Source organism: Rhinolophus hipposideros, assembly GCF_964194185.1.
Source record: "Rhinolophus hipposideros genome assembly, chromosome: 24".
NCBI lineage: Eukaryota > Metazoa > Chordata > Mammalia > Chiroptera > Rhinolophidae > Rhinolophus > Rhinolophus hipposideros.
The window spans coordinates 24,340,850-24,357,667 of NC_138070.1; the positions used below are offsets into that span (position 1 = coordinate 24,340,850).

General features: G+C 56.8%; 1 protein-coding gene across 5 annotated transcripts; it reads left to right on the forward strand.

Moving 5' to 3' along the window:
- Positions 1 to 760: 760 nt before the first annotated feature.
- On the forward strand, positions 761 to 16,172 carry ROBO3 (roundabout guidance receptor 3; the record flags this gene model as incomplete). 5 transcript variants are annotated; one of them, XM_081037065.1, is made up of 28 exons in its annotated part: positions 761 to 920; positions 3,785 to 4,111; positions 4,340 to 4,497; positions 4,954 to 5,074; positions 5,174 to 5,312; positions 5,592 to 5,719; positions 5,998 to 6,122; positions 7,688 to 7,859; positions 8,178 to 8,383; positions 8,601 to 8,682; positions 8,973 to 9,138; positions 9,346 to 9,512; positions 10,042 to 10,163; positions 10,362 to 10,587; positions 10,801 to 10,922; positions 11,157 to 11,328; positions 11,448 to 11,633; positions 12,355 to 12,378; positions 12,458 to 12,500; positions 12,716 to 12,855; positions 13,167 to 13,352; positions 13,480 to 13,618; positions 13,783 to 13,995; positions 14,206 to 14,357; positions 14,490 to 14,600; positions 14,800 to 14,961; positions 15,459 to 15,643; positions 15,946 to 16,172. In XM_081037065.1, the coding sequence occupies 28 exons, from the start codon at positions 761 to 763 to the stop codon at positions 15,955 to 15,957; spliced, it is 4,146 nt and encodes a 1,381-aa protein (XP_080893191.1). In that variant the 3' UTR covers positions 15,958 to 16,172. The 5 variants fall into 5 exon arrangements, 4 of the variants coding, with proteins under 4 accessions (XP_080893191.1, XP_080893192.1, XP_080893193.1 ...); XM_081037066.1 differs by lacking the exon at positions 13,167 to 13,352; XR_013992488.1 differs by lacking the exons at positions 14,206 to 14,357; positions 14,800 to 14,961.
- Positions 16,173 to 16,818: the final 646 nt, after the last annotated feature.

The window sequence follows — 16,818 nt, forward strand, 5'->3', positions numbered from 1 at the left end:
CCCTGTTCTTGCAGGAACTACCAGATTAGGGTTAAGACGCGGCACCTCATCCCCTAGGCTTTCCGCTGCAAACCAAGGGGCTGCGGGCAAAGGGGTAGACGCGCTGTGGAATTGTTCTCCACCCATCCCCAGCTCCCGCCCCGAACCGTTCAGCCTCCCGCACTTCCGCAGATAAGTCCCGGGACCTGGGTAGAAATGGAAATCAGGGTTCTGCGAGCTAGAGGAGCGAGCTTGCGCTTTGCCTCAGTTTCCCCCATGGCAGAGAAAAGGGACGAAGAATTCCTGTTCTAAAGTCAGGCTAGACAGCGTCGGAAAGAGCCTCCTCCCTCATCTTGAGTACTTTAAGAAAGGAGGGCAACTCTCCCGCGGTGTCCAAAACTCCACGCGGGACGCGGGGCGGGGTCTCCAACTCGCGCTAAGCGACGATAGTCCCTGGCCCTGCTAGTGGCCGTCGGGGCGGGGGTGGGAGGGTAGAGGGAGGCGGATTAATCCCTTCATTACGCCGTGATCGGCGTGGCACCTGCTTTCCGCCGCCCAGCTCCCGGGGGACCGCGGCACTGGGGGGGTGGAGAGAAGGCCGAGCGAAGGAGGAGGGCGCGCGGAGGCACGCGCTGCACCCTGGCGCCGGCGGCCGGACAGCGGCACCGTGGCTGTGGCGGCGCGCAGAGGCTGTGGAGGGGCTGGCGGCTCCCGGCCCGCGGGTCTCCGACCCCGGGGCTGGGCCCGGAGCCCCCCGCGCCGGTCCCGCTCGGGTGGCGCCATGCTGCGCTACCTGCTCAAAACGCTGCTCCAGATGAACTTGTTCGCGGACTCCTTGGCCGGGGACATGTCCAACTCCAGCGACCTGCTCTTAGGCTTCAACTCCTCGGCGGCGGCGCTCAACCAGAGCCTGCTGCCCCCCGGCGAGCCCTCTTTCAACGGTAAGCCCCCGCCCCGTGGGGACGTCGGATCCCGGAAGGGGTGAGGTGGACGGGCGGCGAGGTGGGGTCGGCCAAGCGCTCCTGCCCCAGGTCCCGATGGAGGGGGACCTCCCAGCGCCTCCCCGGGCGGTGGGGACCGAGGGATAATTTGGGGCTTGGAGCACCCGAGTGGGGGTACCGGCGACGTCGAGGGATTGAGAGGAGATGGTTGCTGAGTCCCTTATCCCCCACCGCCCCAGCCGACCCTCAGCCGACCCAGGACAGGAGAATCGCGGCTGGGGTGGGCAAGTACGAGCCAGGAGGGGCCGTGACCCGCTGCGGGGAAGGTGGCGGAGGGGCGCGGGCGCCGGCTGGCCGTGGCCGAGGTGGCAGGTGTTCCTCCAGGGCCCTAAGTTTTCCAAGAACTTACTTAGGACGAGGGCGAGGCCACCAAAATTTTGGACGTATTTGCTACACAGCGCGACAGCGGCGGCAACCATTTCAGGGACACTTAGGAGTTTGTCCCTCGGTCGTGGACTTGCAGCCGACCCACCCTGAAGTGCTGCGGCGGGCGGGCAGCGCCCGCGGCTAGGTCGTCCCCGCTAATTAAGGTGATTAATAAATGGCTGAGACCGCGCGCTCCTCCCGCGCTGCGGGAGCCCGGGAGGCGCCCGAGCTCGCCCCCCTACCGGCCGCGTGGCGGACTCCCGCGTCCCCCCGCGCCCGGGCCTTGGTTCCCCGCGGTTCTTCCCCAGCCCCGATCCTCGGCCTCCGCCCCCTCGAATCTAGGACGACCACGGTGCTGGAGACGAGAAGGCGGCGAGAAAGGGGACCTGGCAATGAGTGTGTGTGTGTGTGTGTGTGTGTGTGTGTTTGTGTGTACTCCAGGTGCTGGGGTGGAGCCCCAGAGCCCCATTAGCATGGCCGTTAGCTATTCATTAGCTGCTGTCGAAGCCTCTCCCGAGACCTGGAATGACAGGGAGGAAATTCCTGGGAAAGGAAGCCTGCATCTGTGTCTACAGGAATTAAGGGGAAAGTGCCGACCGGCAGGGTGTGGTATACGCGGAGGGAGACGGGAGGAAGATGGGGAATGAGCTGGCATTCTCCAATCTCCTGTCTTCCTAGATTCCCGGGAGCTTAAGCACAGACCCCTTCTCACAGACTCCTTTGCTCACTTAGCGTTCTTACAGAGCGTTTTCACCATACGTTGTCTCATTTAAGTTTGAAAATTCCATGAGGTTTCTAGGGAAGGAGCTGAAAGTCCCATTTGCAGCTGAGCAAACAAATTCAGATAGGACAGACAGTACCCCAATGGTCACAAAAGCAGCACAAAGCTTGGCAATAACAGTCCTGTCTATTTCCATTAACCTGATGGTTACTATGTGAAGGGGGAAAGAGGGAATGTTGGGGCCTGGTGGAATCTGACTCAGGTGAAGACTTTAGGAGCCAAGACAAGGTCAGGTGGGTGGGGAGAACCCTCAGGTAATCTTAGAATAGCCATTTTTACGGCACCTTCCCCCAAGTGCTTTCTATACATTATGGTCTTATGACAACCCTATCAGTACTCCAGTGTTACAGATAAAGAAGCTGAGACTCAATGACGTTCAGTAATTTGCCTAAGTTCTTACAGTAGAAAGTGTCAAACTCTGAGATGTCAGCTCTACTCCTCCCCTCCCCCCCAACCCCGCAGCTCTTAACCACTCCAGTGCTGCACACCATGGGTTTGTCCAAACTGGGCTTGGGGTGGGATGGAAGAGAAGAGTCGGGTGAGAATCAGGAGTTTTCATGCGGAAGGGAGGAAATCCAGAAAAATTTCTCTCTTCCCTAAGTGGGAAGGAAACGGATCTTCTTGTCCCTAACCCGTTAAATACAGTCTCCCCAGGATAGTACCATCCCGGGCAACCCGTTCAGCTTTGTTTCCATCGGAACTTCTAAGAGTAGGGGCGAGAAGTGCAAGTCAACCGCATACCGAGGCTGGAAGCAGCGGATTCTGAACAGAGTGGGAGGGGCGTGGGGGGCAGGGGCTGGACCCTGGTTAGTGGACACAGATTCCGCGGAGCCGCAGCGGCGCCTACTGGCCGCCGGGGGTCACAAAGCCACTTTCAATGATGCTGGGGTATCTGATCATAACCAGCTCCAGACTCCTGGGTCCCAAACCACTGCAGAAGAGGAGGCGGGCAGAAGTCTGTAGGCCGTGTGAGGGGCAGGAGTAGAACATGCCGTGAACCGATCCGAGTAAACCAGGAAAGGAGAGGAATTCCTTTCTCAATGGTTCTTAGCCTTTCTTGGCTAGAACAACCTGGAGAACAGTGTGCCCTCTCAGAAGAGAGCGTTCCATTTCCACCACCGTTTGCGTTCGTTCAATTCCTTTGACTTCACAGGACCCCAAAATATGATTGTCTGGGGTGTCAGTAGAAGAGCTCTGTGCCTGTTCATGGGCTCCCAGGCCCCGCTCATCACTTACGCCTTTCCTGTCCTGAGGGACCCCAGGCTGGGTCACGTTCTCCATGTCGCTGCCCGGGACCGCGCTGAGGCGAGGAACCCATTGTTGGCCCTGACGCCCCGCTTATGGTTGTTCATGGAACAAGGACATCTGTGAACCAGTGCGGGCGGGAGCTGAACCGGCTAGAGGCGCGGGTGGGGGTGGCTCTTTACTACCCACTTAGACCTGGCAGGAAAGGAGGAGGGTGCCCTGATTCCTTGTTTTATCTGCCCGTCTGTAGGCACCTCCTTTGGGGCCCAAGAACGTGGACGTGTTCCGAGGAGATACCGGACCTTATGGAGAGGGGGGTGGTGTGGGCAAGGCTGGCAGGCAGGGTCCTTTTTCTCTCTGGAGCCTCCATCTCCATTCAAAGTTTCCAAGTTTGAATGCTCTGCGCCCCCAGGGTCCAGGGTCGGGCCACAGGACGCGATGCCGCGTATCGTGGAGCAGCCGCCAGATCTGCTGGTGTCTCGAGGCGAATCGGCCACGCTGCCCTGCCGTGCCGAGGGGCGGCCCCGGCCCAACATCGAGTGGTACAAGAATGGGGCGCGCGTGGCTACCGCGCGCGAGGACCCGCGCGCACACCGCCTGCTGCTGCCCAGCGGCGCCCTCTTCTTCCCGCGCATTGTGCACGGGCGCCGTGCACGGCCAGACGAAGGGGTCTATACTTGTGTGGCGCGCAACTACCTGGGGACCGCGGCCAGCAGGAACGCCTCACTGGAAGTGGCAGGTGAGAGAGAGAGCCTGGTTGTCAGCTAGTTGCTTCCAGAGCCGGCGTGGTGGTGGTAGCGGTGGGGTGGTGGGAGAGGCGGGGCAATTTTATCCAGAACCAGCCCCAATCTCAGCCCGTTCAGCGTCTTCCTTTGGGACTGAGCCTTTGGTCTCCAATGCCCATGCCTGTTATGCCACCTCACATCCTTTGGTCTCATTCATATTCTCTCTCTCTGTCTCTCTTCAGTCCTTCGCGATGATTTCCGGCAGTCTCCCGGGAACGTGGTGGTGGCAGTAGGGGAGCCAGCGGTAATGGAATGCATCCCCCCTAGAGGCCACCCGGAGCCTTTGGTGTCCTGGAAGAAGGGCAGTGCACGAGTCATGGAGGAGGAGGGAAGGATCACGGTGAGGGCCCTCCATGGCTGGGGATCCAATACCCTGGCCGGGCCGCCCCCCATCCCACGTCATCAGGGGTGTGGCCATATGTTAGGGGTCTGGGACATGCCTCAAAGGAGGAAGGCCTGAATCTGAGGGTCTTGGAGGGCAGGGAATAATGTCTTGGGGGGATAAGGTGGGAGATTTGAGATCAGGGAATTAGTTGACTAGAAGCTGCGTCAGCTGTTGAGTGAGGGATAAATGAGGATAGGTAGAATGAACTTGGTATAAGATAGCGGGAGCATCATGCCCCAGGGAGCCATAAAAAAGACAGACCTGAACTGCATCTTGGGCAAATCACTTAACGATTCCTTATCTAAGTGGATCAACTTAACTGGTCTTCTTCATGGGCTTGTTATGAGGATGAAATAAATAAATATGCTTCGATGGCTATGAAGGACCAACGTTACCGTGGTTACTCTGCAGATCCGTGGAGGGAAGCTGATGATGTCACATACACACAAGAGTGATGCAGGGACCTATGTGTGTGTGGCCTCCAACATGGCAGGAGAACGGGAGAGTGGGGCAGCTGAACTTGTGGTACTGGGTAGGCACACGGTGGAGTCTTGGCATTATGGGAGCGTGGAGCCTTGGGAGTCCACAGCTGTGCAGACCTCCTGACTGTTCACTCACTCCCTCTCCACAGAGCGTCCCTCATTCCTGCGGAGACCAGTGAGTCAGGTGGTCCTGGCTGATGACCCTGTGGATTTCGCATGTGAGGTGCAGGGAGATCCCCCACCTCATCTATCCTGGCGCAAGGAGGATGGGGAACTGCCCACAGGAAGGTGAGGAGCCCCTTCTTCCTGCCTTTGAGCAGACCCAACCAGCTCAAGAGCATACCCTGCCCCAGAAAAATGGAAGGCAGACACCCTTTCACTGAAGGCACAGAGAAGTCTGTTGTCCCCAGAGCCCATGGCCCTGCCCTATCTCCACCTCCATTCATAGGGCTTCTGTCTCTGTTGAGGCTTGCCTTGTCCACGTGCCCTGCCCTGGTGTCTGTCCTGGGGGAGACAGAAGGGGCTATAGCTATGGCCAACCCAGCCTGGGGGTGGGGAATGGAGCAGGTATGAGATCCGGAGTGACCACAGCCTTTGGATTGGGCGTGTGAGTGCTGAAGATGAGGGGACATACACCTGTGTGGCGGAGAACAGCGTGGGCCGAGCAGAAGCGTCTGGTTCCCTCAGTGTTCACGGTAAGGTCCCATCTGGGACTGCCTGCAGCAGGGGTGAGATGAGGGAAAATGGAGGGTGGGTCAAAGTGGAGAATGAGGGAGAAAGGAAGAGTGGGAGACGTGGGGTCACCTGAGACTTGTAGGAGAGAGAGAAGGAAGAAGCTAAACAGGCTTGAGCAAGAGATGGATGGATATCAGTTTCTACTTAAGCCAAGCTTGGGCATCTCTTTCCTGTTCCCTCAAGCTCCCTTCTTAGTACCCCTGACTCCCAGTTCCTTTATCTCCCTTCCCTTTCCCAGTCCCACCCCAGCTGGTGACTCAGCCCCAGGACCAGATGGCAGCTCCTGGAGAGAGTGTGACTTTCCAATGCGAGACCAAAGGAAACCCCCCACCTGCCGTCTTTTGGCAGAAGGAGGGAAGTCAAGTAGGTGCCAGCTCCTAGAGCCTTCCCATCAGCTTCTCCTCTGGGTCTTAGCCTCCCTCCTTCTACGTTCTGCAAACTTCTCTCAGGTTCTGCTTTACCTTTGGTCCTCCCAGAAACCCTTGCAGGTTATTTGGGAGGATTAAATAAGATAATGAATATAAAAGGCCAGGAACACATGGAATTCTTTAAAAGTAAATGATAATATGTTTAGGCGATAGGGAACAGTCCGTATAGTAATTCTTTGGAGAATCTTCCACTTTGGGGCAAGGCTGTCCTGAGCATGTAGCAAATCTAATGAGATCCCTCTTTTCCCCAGACCCCTGGGGCCTGGGCTTTAACACACGGTGGAAAGCAAGTAGCATGCACTATGTCAAAGCTGCTTCCGGGTAGAACATGACTTTCTCTTCTGTTTACAAGAGGCTTCCACCAGGGGGCCCTCACAGTCAGCCCTTTTCAACCTTAGCAAACAAATCCCAGAATATACAACTGGAATGAACATTATTAACTGAGGTTACAACGTAAGTAACTCCCTCTAAGGGAAGGGTGAGAATTTTGCTAGTAGGAAACAGGATCAGGATAGTAAAATAAGTCGGATTAACCCCACCCCACTAGGAAACCAGGCCATCCACTACCTCATTCCAAATCCACCAGCCTCAATTTTCGCAGTATCTTCTCTAGCATCAGAGACAGCTGCATTTCCATTAGATTCTGAAATGAATAAGAATGCCGGTGGTGGACTGGCCCGGTGGCTCAGGCGGTTGGAGCTCCGTGCTCCTAACTCTGAAGGCTGCTGGTTCGATTCCCACATGGGCCAGTGGGCTCTCAACCACAAGGTTGCCAGTTCGATTCCTCGACTCCCGCAAGGGATGGTGGGCTGCGCCCCGTGCAACTAACAATGGCAACTGGACCTGGAGCTGAGCTGCGCCCTCCACAACTAAGACTGAAAGGGCAACAACTTGAAGCTGAACGGCACCCTCCACAACTAAGATTGAAAAGACAACTTGACTTGGAAAAAAATCCTGGACGTACACACTGTTCCCCAATAAAGTCCTGTTGCCCTTCCCCAATTAAAAAAAAAAAAAAAGAATGCCAGTGGTAGCACAGGGTGGGACTAGGTGTCAGTCAGGTGCTCAGCAGGGTGCCATTTACCCTGAGACCTAAACCTGCTCTGCTCCCTTCCGTGTGTACATCTAATGTAAAATGCTAGAGCTAGAAAGAAGGGGGAAGCATTTAACATTTATCATGCGATATGTCAAAAGAGTTTCATATGATTACACCATTTCATCTTCATAACTATCCTCTAAGAGTCAAATTTGGGGGAACCGGGGCTCAGTTAGTTTAAATCGCTTGCACAGAGCTGGGAAGTACACCAACAAATCATTTAATAAAATCGCTCATTTTTGTAAATAGGTTTACCTGATTTGCCCAAGGTCATGTAACTGGCTGAGACAGAGAATGAACTAGAACCTTAGCAATGCTCTGGATTCTGGCAGCGATGGGAATGGGGAGCTCTCTCTGCTGGCTGCCTCCTCATCCCCTACCTTGGTTCCTTGCTCTGTCCCCAGGTCCTGCTTTTCCCCAGTCAGTCCCTTCAGCCTACAGGGCGCTTCTTAGTTTCTCCCAAAGGCCAGCTCAACATCACTGAAGTGCAGAGCGGGGATGCTGGCCACTATGTGTGTCAGGCGGTCAGCGTGGCTGGCAGCATCCTGGCCAAGGCCCTGCTGGAGGTGAAAGAAGGTATGTGCTCACGGAGAGAAGACGGGATCCATAGCATGGAAGGAAATAATGGCTTAAAGACATTTGTTTTTCATGGAGTCTATACAATATGTCTGCAAGGGGAGGGACATGTTCCTGAGACATGTCATTGAAGTTTGGAAATCAGCCTCAGAAACCACTACTAGCTGGTTGGTTCCAGGCAGAGACTACAGCTTCTCATGGAAGCCCCTCCAGTATCTGGGGAAGGGGGATATGTGAAGGAGCAGAGAACGAGGACAAAGGGTGAGTTGCCTGAATGCAGGATCCTCCCCTGAGGTGCCCACATTCTTCCTCTCTCAGCTTCCATGGATGGGTTGCCTCCCATCATCCTCCAGGGACCAGCCAATCAGACGCTGGCACTTGGCTCTGCTGTGTGGCTGCCATGCAGAGTGACCGGAAACCCTCAACCTAGTGTCCAATGGAAGAAGGATGGGCAGTGGCTACAGGGGGATGATCTTCAGCTCAACTTAATGGCCAATGGTACCCTGTACATTGCCAACGTGCAGGTGAGTCTCTCCCTGAGGCCCAAGTAACTGAGAATGTCCATGTGCTCAACCCCAGTAAGGACCCACTGGGACTCTAGCTCCACGCTACCCACCCCTCTGCTCTCCCAGACCACTTAGCGTGTACAACCTCCTCCTCATCCTTCTGAATACCCAGTCCCACCCTGTCACCCTACCTTGCTCCACTCCCAGTTTACCAGTCCTCTGTCCTCTCTTACAGGAGACAGACATGGGCTTCTACAGCTGTGTGGCCAAGAGTTCCACAGGGGAGGCCACATGGAGTGGCTGGCTTAGGAGGCAGGGTGAGTTTTTCCTTTGTTCCCTTCTCTGCCAGCACCTTTCTCTAAACCTTCTTTAAAGACGGTCAAAACTTCGCCAAACCCCAGGACTGATTTTGTGTTCGCCCAATGCCATGGCCATGGTGGTGACAGGAGGAAAGAATGGTGCCCTTGGGAGGTAGATGTGAATAGGGTTAGTGCACTGTGTCTCCCTGGCCACCATCACTACTGTCACAATTCCTCAGCTCCCTGGGAAGGAGGCAGGTTACATCCTTTTCCTATCCTTCTACTTAAAGATTATCTCCTCACTGCAGAAGATTGGGGAGAATTACCAGACCCCCCTAAAGAGCCCAGTACCCCTCCGGGGCCTCCCTCTCAGCCCGTGGTCACTGAGATCACCAAGAACAGCATTACCCTGACCTGGAAGCCCAACCCACAGGCTGGGGCCACAGTCACCTCTTATGTGATAGAGGCCTTCAGGTATGGAGAATGTTTTGAATGCAGACCTGGAAAGTTAAAAGGAGGGGATCCTATGTCCTTAGGGTCTTTGCTGTTGTGGGGAAAGGTTTGCCAGTTCCCTTTCCCAGGATGAGGAGGCAGTAGGGGGCGATAGAGAACGGATAAGATAGGATAGGCAGTTTGGGGGTCCCTGGCTCAGACAACTCTGTCACCTCATTCCTGTTGCAGCCAAGCAGCTGGCAACACGTGGCGGACAGTAGCAGATGGCGTGCAGCTGGAGACACATACCGTCAGCGGTCTGCAGCCCAATACCATCTACTTGTTCCTGGTACGAGCTGTGGGAGTCTGGGGCCTCAGTGAGCCCAGCCCTGTCTCTGAGCCTGTTCGCACCCAGGGTGAGTAAGGTCAGGGTCCCTGGCTCATGGCTATGACATGTAACACTGCAGAGCACCCCTCCCCCCCAAACCATGGCACCATGGCAGCTCTTTCCTGCTGTGCCAGGTCTACTCTGGCGGCCAGCCTGGAATAAGAGGTCATGCTTCCCTCTCACTTAGGGAACAAGAGAAGAGAAGAGAGAGAGGGAGCGAGACTGGTTCAGTCACCTTGGGAGCTTCTCACTTCTGAGTCCCTAACCAACAGCGTATGTAGATTATCAGGACTAGAAGGGACCTTGGAGGGGTCATCTTCATGTGAGAGATGAAGCAAGAGGCCTTTAAAGGGTGGATGTATAGTTATGCAGAAAGACACTCATGTTAACTGGACACCCTGGCCCACCTCTGGAAATTATCCTCCTGACCCTGGGGTGTACTCTGGAGCACAAAGTAGTTCAGTCTGTGTAGCAGAGCAGAGGCAGGACACAGCACACTGTCAGTTCTGATGCCCTGTCCCGGCTGGCCCCTGCTAAGTGGGCTCTTTGGTCAATAGACAGCAACCCATCCAGGCCAGTGGAGGACCCATGGAAAGGCCAGCGGGGACTGGCTGAAGTGGCTGTGCGTATCCAGGAGCCTGTAGTCCTTGGGCCTCGGACCCTGCAGTTGTCTTGGACTGTGAGTGCGGCAAAGGGATGAGGTGAAGGGCAGAGATGATGATGGGGGATTTAGGAGCCTCCAAGAATGGGTACTGGAGAGTGGGAGGTGGGAGGCGAGTGGCTGGAGAAGATGGGTGAGTGGAGGAGGGGGCTGGGCCTGGGGGATTTATGTGGCCTTAGCCTCTCCCTCTGGTATGCTTCCTCCTGTCTTCTACAGGTAGATGGCCCAGTCCAGCTGGTGCAAGGTTTCCGGGTGTCTTGGAGGGTAGCAGGTCCTGATGGAGGAAGCTGGACAGTACTGGACCTACATTCCCCAAGCCAGCAAAGTACTGTGTTAAGAGGACTCCCCCCAGGGACCCAAATTCAGATCAAGGTGCAAGCCCAAGGCCAAGAGGGACTAGGGGCTGACAGCCCCTTGGTGACCAGGAGCATTCCTGAGGAGGGTAAGGGGGCAGGGCACAGAGCTACTCGATGGACAAGAGGCAAGTGGGAGTGGGGGAGGGTGAAAGTTTGCAGGGGGAGAGCAAGGTGAGCAGGTAGGAAGGTGGGTGCCTCTCAGTTGCCTGATGTTAAAGTTCGGAGGAGGGAATTTGGGTCATGAGGGGCAGCTTGCAATGACCATCTGTGTCCTTCTCATCATGCTCCACCCTGGCCAGCCCCCAGTGGTCCCCCCCAGGGAGTGGCAGTAGCCTTGGGGGGTGAAGGCAACAGCAGTATCACTGTGTCCTGGGAACCTCCACTCCCCTCCCAGCAAAATGGGGTCATCAAGGAATACCAGGTACAGGGTGTGAGAAGGGACTGGGTGGATGGGAGAGGACCTAGGGCTAGGATTAGGGAGGGAACTGGCTTTGTGGCTGGGGCTGAGGTTGGGGGAGAGGAGAGAGGTTTCAGAGTGTTCTCTCCAGGCTGAATTATGCCTGGCTAAGGCCCCTTTGCTCTTCAGAGGGTCAAGTTTCCACGTGAGGCTCAGAATCCCATTTCTGACTCTAAACACGGGTCTTGGCCCCCCCAGATCTGGTGCTTGGGCAATGAGAGCCGGTTCCACCTCAACCGGTCCGCGGCAGGTCGGGCGCGCTCCTTGGTGCTCCGGGGACTGCTGCCAGGTGTCCCCTACCGGACCCAGGTCGCGGCGGCCACCAGCGCTGGCATGGGCATTGCCAGTGCCCCGGTGTTGGTGCAGCTGCGTGAGTCCCGAGGTGGGGGTAGGGGTGGGAGTGGGAGGGCGGGGCTGGGAAGTTAAGGGGGTCTCGGAATGGCTCCTGGGTTTCCAGGCCCCTACCGCTCACCTCTCTGACCCCCACAGCATCCCTGTCGGAACGGGAGCCAGCGCTTGAGATGGGCCCGGGGCTGGCGGAGCGGCTGGCCAGGGTGCTGCGGGAGCCGGCCTTCCTGGCGGGCGGCGGCGCGGCGTGCGGGGCGCTGCTCCTCGGGCTCGGCGGCGCCTTCTGCCGGCGCCGCAGACAGCGCAAGGAACTGAGTCACTACGCGGGTGAGAGCCCACCGGGGGCAGCGGGCCAGGGGCGCCCTCGGGCGCGGGAAGACACAATGGAGGGCTTGGGATCGGACGGAGCCTAGAGCGACCCTCTAGGAGCGAGGCGGGCCGGATGCAGAGAGGGTGGGGAGGGCTCCACCGCTACGGAGGGGGGTCGGGATCGGGGTGTGGTGCCGCGCGAGCTCAGTTCCTGGGGAGAGGCCAGATGGGCACCGCAGATCTTGGAGCCCGCCCCCGACTAGGGGCAAGGGGGGCCGGGCCCGCAGGGGGCGGACGTGAGTCTGCGTAGGGGTAAGACTTGCCCCCAGAAACCTCGGGAGGACAGCAGGCTCCGCGGTCAGTGTTAGTAAAAGGGGGCTATTCTGGAGGGGAAAAACAAACTTGTGGGGGCAGGGCCTGGTAGGAGGGGTGCGGCCAGGAGCCCAGGCAATAAATTGTGAGGCTGCGTGGGCTAGCGCCTGGTCAGGGGCGCATCTGGAGAGATTAGAAGGCACCTGGATCAGTGGTTCCCAGTCTTGGCCACACATGGGAATCCCTTGAGGAGGTTCAGAAAAATACTGACGGCTGAGTCCCACCCCCAGAAATTCGGATGAAACTGGTCCAGAGTGCAGGCTGAGTGGTGGAATTGGGAGGGGGCCAAGGAATGGAAAAGACTATGGATATTTCTGACCCTTCTCCCATTTCCCCTCTGCTTTGTCCCACGGGTTCTTTTCGGAAGCTTCCTTTGCCTACACACCTGCAGGTAAGCCATCTCTGCCCTGTGGGGTTCAGACCCCCAGTACTGGCTCTTCTCTCATTGGGTCTCCCCTCATCTTCCCCAGTGTCCTTCCCGCACTCAGAGGGCCTCTCTGGAGACAGTTCCAGGTAATTCTCTCAACTCATCTCCCAAGGATAATCCCCTCCACTGAGAGACCACGCCCCTTCCTCCCCAGGCCTCACTGCCCGCCCATGCTGACTGGCTCCCACCTCCTACCCCAAACACTACCTTACTATCCTACAGCCCCTTATTGCGTCTGTCTCCTTTACCTTCCCTGGCCTCTTCAGGCTCTCTACCCTAACGTTCACATGCTCTCCCTCAGGCCACCCGTAGGCCTTGGCCCTGCTCCTTACCCATGGCTGGCAGACTCATGGCCCCACCCATCTCGAAGCCCCTCAGCCCAAGAACCCAGGGGAAGTTGCTGCCCCAGCAATCCCGACCCAGATGACAGATACTACAATGGTGAGGAGTTCTAATTCCCTCAGGGGCACACCTGGCCCCAGCATCCTTCTTTCCTTTCAACCTACTGGGGCACACTGAAAGGAGCTGAGGAGCCCCAGTCTTCCTGAGGTTGGTCAGGCCTTGGGAAGATGTGAGTTGGGGGTGCCTCCCTCATGCCTCACCTGTACTCCAGTTTGGGAAGTAAGGTTTGGGGTGGGAAGGAGTGATCTATGTGGTGGGATGTCCTTTTGCCCTCCATTCTCCTGTTGTCCTCTGTTTTTCTGTGTCCGCCCCTGCCTCCTCCCCTGGGCCTCCCTCTTTCTCCTCCTCAGAAGCAGGAATATCCCTTTACCTGGCTCAGACGGCCCGGGGCACTGCTGAGGGTCCTGTCTACAGCACCATTGACCCAGCTGGGGAGGAGCTGCAGACCTTCCATGGGGGCTTCCCCCCAAACACCTCAGGGGATGCGGGCACCTGGAGCCACTATGCCCCTCCAGAATGGAGCCAGGGAGACAGTGGTACAACTCCAGTTCCTCACACCCCACTCTTCTCCTCTGGGACCTAGCCTATCACTTCCTTCTGACTTGTCTCATTTCTGCCTCTTTCTTGCTTGTGACTTGGTGTGCCCCCTCCTACTTTCCTCAGGAGCCAGGGGAGGCAAAGTGAAGCTGTTGGGGAAACCTGTGCAGATGCCCTCCCTCAACTGGCCAGAAGCCCTGCCACCACCTCCCCCTTCCTGTGAACTGAGCTGTCTGGAGGGGCCTGAGGAGGAGCTGGAGGGCAGGTAAGTATGCACCCTGCTGCAGATGCCATACACGTGGCACCAGCCCAGGCGTCCTGGGGGGGAGGGCGGAGAACTGGGTGAGGAAGGGAAGGGGCAACAGGAAGGCCAAGGGGAAGATATGGAGGCTACTCAGTCATCCTCACCCTCCTGCCTTTTCCCCCCAGCTCAGAGCCAGGAGACTGGTGCCCACCGGTGCCTGAGAGGAGCCACCTAGCAGAGTCCAGATCCAGTGGCGGGTGCTTGGTCCCTGCGTCCCGAGGGGACACCCCTTCTCCCACACCTTCCTATGGACAGCAGTCCACAGCCACTCTCACGCCCTCACCTCCTGACCCTGCCCAGCCCCCCGCTGACATTCCCCATGTCCATCAGATACACAGGTAGGAAGGTGTATAGTACCTGCACATTGTAGGCCCTCGGTACATATCTAGTCAGTGGGTGGGTGGGTGGGCGGATGGATGGGATACAGAGGTCTCATGGCTGTGTCAGGGTGACAGGGTTGAGCATTATGCTGCTTAATACAGTGCCTGGCACATAGTAAGCACTTAGTTTGTTGAGTGAACAAATGCCAAGGCTTCCTATCATTGCAGGAGGGTACCCCCTGGGCCAAAGTCCCCTCTCAGTGTGTCCCAGCCCACTCTGAGTAGCCATGAAGGGAGGCCTGCTGGCCTGGGTGTTGGCCCCACAGCCTCGCATCACCTCAGTGCCAGCCCTGTCCCTAGCACAGCCAGCAGTGCCCCAGGTGAGCCTATGGAATCCTCAACTCTTCCCACCTCCCCATGCCCCACCCCCACGCTTGTTTCCTCTTTCCCTTCAAGCCCCTCTCCAGACTGTCTCTCTTACTTGCTCCTCTCCCCACCTCCTAATGCTACAGGGAGGACCCGGCAGGTGGCTGGGGCGATGACTCCCCCACTTCAAGGACCCCGTGCTCGAATCCGAAAGAAACCCAAGGCTGTTCCCTACAGGCGGGAGCACAGTCCTGGGGGTGAGGAGGCCTGGAGGATGGTGACAGTCAGTAGGGGGGACAGGCAGGAAACCAAGGGTGAGCTCTGGGCTGGAGGGGAGAGCAGGCAAACCCAAATCTTGGGCTGTTCATTCACAGCCTCCTGGTGCCAGGAATGGGAGGGGGAGAGGGCCTGGTATCAGGGAAGCAGGAAACTCTGCTGAAACAGGTCTCTCCCCAGACTTGCCCCCACCACCCTTGCCACCACCAGAGGAAGAGGCAAGCTGGGCCTTAGGGCTGAGAGCAGCAGGCAGCATGTCCTCCTTGGAACGGGAGCACAATGGGGAAAGAAGAATGGTGCAGGCGGGGCCCCTGGGGATCCAGCGGGGCCCTTGCCCAGATGGTAAGGAAGGCGAGGGCAGGCTGGAAGGCCACTGCTACATACGAAGGTGGGCTTTAGGACTGCAGGCTGATAGTACAGTACAGATAGTGCCATCGAGGGACTAATTTCAACCCAGCTCACCCCTCACCTTCAGCTGGATTCATGTATTGGATCAACATTAAAGACATTTACCTCTCTAGCTCTCTCTGAATAAAATACCCTGAAGTTGCCAAGATTTTTCCTTTCCCAGGACTGAAAAGCCGATGACAGAAGAGTAGGGTCCCGGTATTCTGCCCCTCCTTTCCCAAGGCTCTCTCTACTTGGGAGTTTCCATTGGGTTTCTGAGCATGTGTTATGTCAAGGCCACCTGCTGGGCACCTGGCTTCTCCTCAACCCCCAGGATGGCCTAAGCCGTGTGCCTGACCCTAACTCTTCTTCCAGAGCTGGGATTGTCGTCGGGGTGGCATGGTCTTCTGCCCCCTGCCTGGGCCCAGCTACCCTTCTTTCTTGTGCTGCAGAAGATGCCTGGCTCCCTTACAGCCGACCAAGCTTCCTGTCCCGGGGACAGGGCACCAGCACCTGTTCCACTGCTGGCAGCAATTCTTCTAGAGGCTCCAGCAGCTCTCGGGGCTCCCGGGGTCCTGGACGGAGCCGGAGCCGGAGCAGAAGCCAGAGCCAAAGGCCAGGACGGAAACGCCGAGAGGTGGGGACTAGGGGTAGCAAAATTGAGAACGGAGGGCTGGGGAGGCTGAGCCAAGGGATGACTGGAAACAGGAAGACGGAGAACTGTTTTTAGGGCCCAGTGAGTGAGGGGACAGGGAGAATCCTGGAGAACAAGTGACAAAGGATGAAGACAGGATAACACATCACAGAGGAGGCTGGGCTCCCATAGGAGAACTGGATCTGGACAGAGCCTGATGAGAAGAGAGGCGCACCTTCTCCTGTGGCCTCTTTGCCCTTGGCCGGGCCTTGCAAACCAGCCCATCTCCCTTTCTCTCTCTCTAGGAACCAAGATGACCCTTGAACAGGAGTTCCATGGGGAAGGGCTCATCCCTGGGCCAGGAGCCTGGATGGGAGCCCCTCTCCTGGTAAATGATGGGTCGCAGAGACGAGTAGGGAGGGGGTCTCTTTCGTCCCGGCAATAATCATAGGGCTCCCTGAGGAATTGGCTTAGAAACCAGAGAGCCAGCTCTTCCCTTCCCATCTCTTTCCACCTAAGGCCCATTTGTAAAACTGACAATAAAGACTCTGATCAGAGCCCTGGGCCATTTGTCTGGTTTTGTGTAGGTCGCTGGGAAGAAGGGGGTTGTGAGGGGGTGTATATTAGTGCAGTTCCTTTTGAACTTTTCTTGCAAAAGCTTTAGGTGAGGACAGGGACTGAAAGACCCAGTGTGTTCTGCTCCCCCAAAGAGCTGAAGCCACTGTTCCCTCCCCCATCCCTAGCCCCCCAGTTATAGCCAGGAGGACTTTCCAAATAACCAACCATGAGAAACGTGTCCTGCCCTTGCAGAATCAAGCCAGGCCCTCCCTTAATGTCTCCTCTGGGGTATATCTTCTCTCTTGCAAAGAAATAAGCCCTTGTAATAATAATTTTTAAAACTCAAAAGAAAGGAGGAGCTGATGGGAAACCTCAGTCAAGGAGGAAAAACAGGCTTTTTCCCAGAGGGATGTGCAAATAGGCACCTCCTGGCCACTTTAGGCTCAGATGTAATCGATCTAGTTGGTACGGAATTTTTAAAAATGTTGACCATGAATGCTATTATCCTTATTACTCCCTCACCCATGGCCCATGACACTCGCTGATTAGCTGAGGTCTGTTCCTTCTTGCTTGTTCCACCCCCAGCTCAGTAACCAACCTGGGCTTTCAGGAGATGGCTG